At 33.2% G+C, this 4,401-nt stretch overlaps 1 protein-coding gene across 1 annotated transcript; it reads right to left on the reverse strand.

Moving 5' to 3' along the window:
* Window positions 1–2,207: 2,207 nt before the first annotated feature.
* LOC131612600 (F-box/FBD/LRR-repeat protein At1g13570-like) lies at window positions 2,208–4,110 on the reverse strand. The gene is made up of 3 exons (XM_058884366.1): window positions 3,285–4,110; window positions 2,939–3,103; window positions 2,208–2,864 (listed from the first exon to the last, which is right to left on the reverse strand). Exons 1-3 carry the CDS (start codon window positions 4,107–4,109, stop codon window positions 2,562–2,564), a joined length of 1,293 nt encoding a protein of 430 aa, XP_058740349.1. The 5' UTR covers window position 4,110; the 3' UTR covers window positions 2,208–2,561.
* Window positions 4,111–4,401: the final 291 nt, after the last annotated feature.

Below are 4,401 nucleotides of genomic sequence, written 5' to 3' on the forward strand. Positions count from 1 at the left end.
GCATTAAATGCTCCCAACGGTCATCTTCTTAAGTGCCTATAAATATGAAGTTCTGATGAGAAGCAAGGTTAACGATTCTGAAAGAACTTATTCTGAAAAACTTGCTGAAACGCTGTTCAACTCAAAGCTCAGAAACTTCATCTTCATCAAAGCTCACTACATTGCTGTTGTAATATATTAGTGAGATTAAGCTTAAACGTTAAGAGAAATATCACTGTTGTGATTATAGCTTTTCAGAAGCAATTGTAATACTCTTAGAATTGATTACATTAATTTGTAAGTAACTAGAGTGATCAAGTGTTGATCAGGATACTCTAGGAAGTCTTAGCTTGTGTCTAAGCAGTTGTAATTAGAGTGATCACGTGGTGGTCAGGATACTCTAAGAAAGTCTTAGCTTGTGTCTAAGCATTTGTTCCTGGAGTGATCAGGTTGTGATCAGGATACTCTAGAAGACTTAGTCGTGGGCTAAGTGGAAAACCATTGTAATCTGTTGCGATTAGTGGATTAAATCCTCGGGTGAGGTAAATCACTCCGTGGGGGTGGACTGGAGTAGTTTAGTTAACAACGAACCAGGATAAAAATAACTGTGCAATTTGTTTTTATCGTTCAAGTTTTTAAGACTACACTTATTCAAACCCCCCCTTTCTAAGTGTTTTTCTATCCTTCAGTTTGTCCTAATCCATTTGAAAGTTTCCAATTTAATTGGCTAGGCTCATGTTTGGTGATTTTATTTGAAAATATAGGCTTCAAAAATACTTTTGAATGTGTGTGTTTTAGTCATTCGACTTACGAAAACACCCTTGTGTCTTTATAATACACTAATCACTCAAACAGACACAATCAACTGAACTTTCACATTTTTTTCGTTCACTTTCTGAAGCTTCAATTCCTTTTGTCATATATGTTAACCATATAAACACTTTAGTGGAACCTTAGGTTTCCTACTTGACGAGACTTTAGATGTATTCACGTTAATCATCAACATCAAAGAGTTTGATGAATATTACCACAAACTTTAACGGTCATTAGTATTATCGTCTAAATATTAAAAAGGTTGCCAGCAGAATCATCAGCTTCATACATATACACATAGAGTCGCAAAGTTTTGCATCTCATCGTAGTTTTTTCATTCTCAATGATTTCTATGAACAAAACATATGTAATCTACAAAAATATTAAAGTTATGTTTCATCTATGTTCTCTTTAATTTTAATACTGATTAAAGAGGATAAATAAGACCAAAAAAGGATCTGTTTTGTGACATACCTTTTCATGCTCTCCTCTTTCTAGTTCTTTAAAAACATGTTTCTTGAAGCAAATATTTATTGTCATAACTGTTTAATAATAATTTTCTAATGTTAAAGAATTTATTCTAAAATTCAACCATCCTCTTGCTTCTAGTCTTTCAAATTGATGATTAGAAATTGTTTAGTTATTTTAATCTATCACAATTGTCTATTTGTTTGAGCCATCAAGCAAAGTGTGGCAAATGCATCAATGAACTCATTTTACGTAATCTAGGTTCAAGAAATACAAAGAAACATAAACAAGCATTTTGTCATTACAATTTTTATGATTGCTTTGATTAAATTGTCGAAGTATGTCTCTTTACATTTGACTTACACTTCGATTTGATTTGGAGTGTTTAAATCAGTGAGTGACATCAAATATTTGAATTATAGTGATTTTATAAGAAGAACCGTCATTATTAAACAGAGAGAAGAGACACTGAAGATTGGACTATTAAGCTGGTGGATTTGAATAACTTCATATTATGTAGTTTAGACTTTAGACAAAAGTTGTACAACATTTTGAATTAAGTTGTTAAAAATGGCTCAGTTGAATTCATGAACTTCAACATAACCCCTACACTGAACCATTGTTTTGTTACATCCCACCCAGTGTTATCACTACTAGCATCTGACAAAATGGACTAGTTTGCCTCTCCATTAACTCGACCTAAATAAAGCATGCACTAGAGTTATGGGATTGAAAATACTATTTCGCCCCATCAAGATTTAACAACAAAATTTCTACTTAATTTTTTTTCACCTGAAAAATGTAAATAAAATACCATTCAAGAAAAGTTAACTAAAATAGTAATTAAAAAACATGTGTTTACATTCATTTAAACAATCGCGAATTCATCATGGAAAATTCTAATAGCAGCCAACAAACAAGCAAAATAGAAAGTTAACGAGTTATCATGATTCATAAACTATTACAAACAATGGCCACATGTTACCAAAGTTAAAGAGTATTTGGGAATGCGTTGTATATAAGGAAATGGAACTTAACCTGAGCTTTTGGTGATTCTCGTTCCATCTGTAACAATCTTTTGAAATGTTTAATAACATAGGTGCATCTAATTCAATATAAATACACCAAAAATTAAGAGTTTCTAATGAAGGAGAGTTTGCAAGTAAACTCATTGCACCAGCTCAGACGTAGATATTCACCTCTTCATCTCACAAATGGGTACAATCTGGCTACATCAGTACAAGTTCATTACATCATACAACACATCCACTTTCACCAAAACCCCAAATACTCTCATTCCCTTAAAGTAGTACCACTCCTTTAAGATGAAAGAAAGCAACCTGTGCTTTTGGTGATGCTCGTTCCATCCGTAACAAGTCTTTTGAAATGTTTAACAACATAGGTGTATCTAATTCAAAATCACACCAAAAATTAAGAGTCTTTAATGAAGGAGAATTTGCAAGTATGAATTGTATCAAACTCATTCCATGCTGCGAGTTAGTGCTAACGTGGATATTCACTGTCTGAAGCTTAAGGAAACAATTCCCGCATTCTAACTCCTTGCAATGGTCTGACACTTGGATGGCATCAACATCTTTTAATCTCTGAAATATAAAAATTAAAGAGTCAAAATACAACAATAAGAAACAAACTAAGAAGCATAGGTTTTCATGTTCACCTGTCTAATAACAAGTTCAATCAACCTAGGAGAACTTTTGAGAACACTGACAAAATACAAAAAGTCTCCTTCATCATTCAAACTCAAGTCATCCAATTCCAGATACTCCAAAGAGCTGAATGAACTTGTTAGTAGCGGGGGAAGAATGATATCTGCATATGATTCCTATACATACAAACAACAAATTTATGAGATTTATTTGTACAACGCTTAGAAGTAGCAATAACACAGCTTTCATTATCAACATTGGATTGCAGTCAAAATTCAGTACTACTTCTCTAAAATATCTAACCGCGAGGCGGACTAACCAATAATGAAAATACTACAATTTGTGTTGTTTTCTAACCTTTATCCAATTGTCCAGAGAAAACTTCTTAATTTTTGGCAAACTTTTGATCAAACCTCTAGTCGGATTTGTTTTGAGTGTAAAATCGATAAGATTCTTTGCTTCCTTGAGACAAATTGACTTTGTATCGTACAATTCTAGCACTAAGACTTTGAGAGAAGGAGAAGATATAACAAGATAATCACAACCATCACATGATTTAATCTTGAGCTTCTCAAGTAAAGGACAACCAGACACAAGACTCTCAATTGCACCAGACTCAAATTCAATACGAAATAAGTGAAGTTCAAGCAATTTTTTAAAGCCGTTGAAATTAGGTGGAATTGACAAGAAAATTGAACTAAGTTTGAGGAAAGTCAATTCCTTACAAGAGAAGAGAATATCCGACGTTTGAGTTTCATCCTCGTAACTCCTCAAGGCCAAAAGCTCAAGATGTTTAATGTCCTTTGACATAAAGGGGATCCACGTATTGAGATTTTCCATTGAGATCCGAAATGGGTAGCCCGGACTTATGTCAATCGAAAACTTGTGTATTGGCCCATTATGGATCATAAGAACATCCGTGATGATTTTAGAGACTACAGGTTGATAGTCTTCAGGTTCATAGTCTTCATGATGCAGAAAACTTTCAAAAAAATCTTGGTCAAAACGAAGTTGCGGGGCTGAAGTCCACATATACCTCCACATTTTTGACAAAATACTAGTCCTAACTTGGTCTCGGATTCTCAAGTTTCCTAGGATTTCATCAATGACATTAATTGGTAAGTCACTAATTCGATCATTTTGATTGGCCTTCTTCTTCTTCTTCTTCCGCGAAGTCCTCATCACAGAACTACGAATTCAAGATGAATTGTAAATAATATAAACATTTTTTATGTTTGTTTTTCTCTTTTGCATAGAGTTGTAAGGCATTTGCATTGTTAATCAATATTTTTCACAAAAATTCACAAACTAAAGAACAAATTTAAAAAAGGAAATGAATTGGCATCTGATTACAAAATACTTGGAACCATATCATAGTACAAAAATCAGATCAGAGAGTGATTTCAAAATGAATAAATCTGAAAGTGAAATGCCCTAGTAAATCACTGTTATGAATCTTTAGCAATATGATGAC

This window comes from Vicia villosa, linkage group LG6 (genome assembly GCF_029867415.1).
Source record: "Vicia villosa cultivar HV-30 ecotype Madison, WI linkage group LG6, Vvil1.0, whole genome shotgun sequence".
Taxonomy (NCBI): Eukaryota; Viridiplantae; Streptophyta; class Magnoliopsida; order Fabales; family Fabaceae; genus Vicia; species Vicia villosa.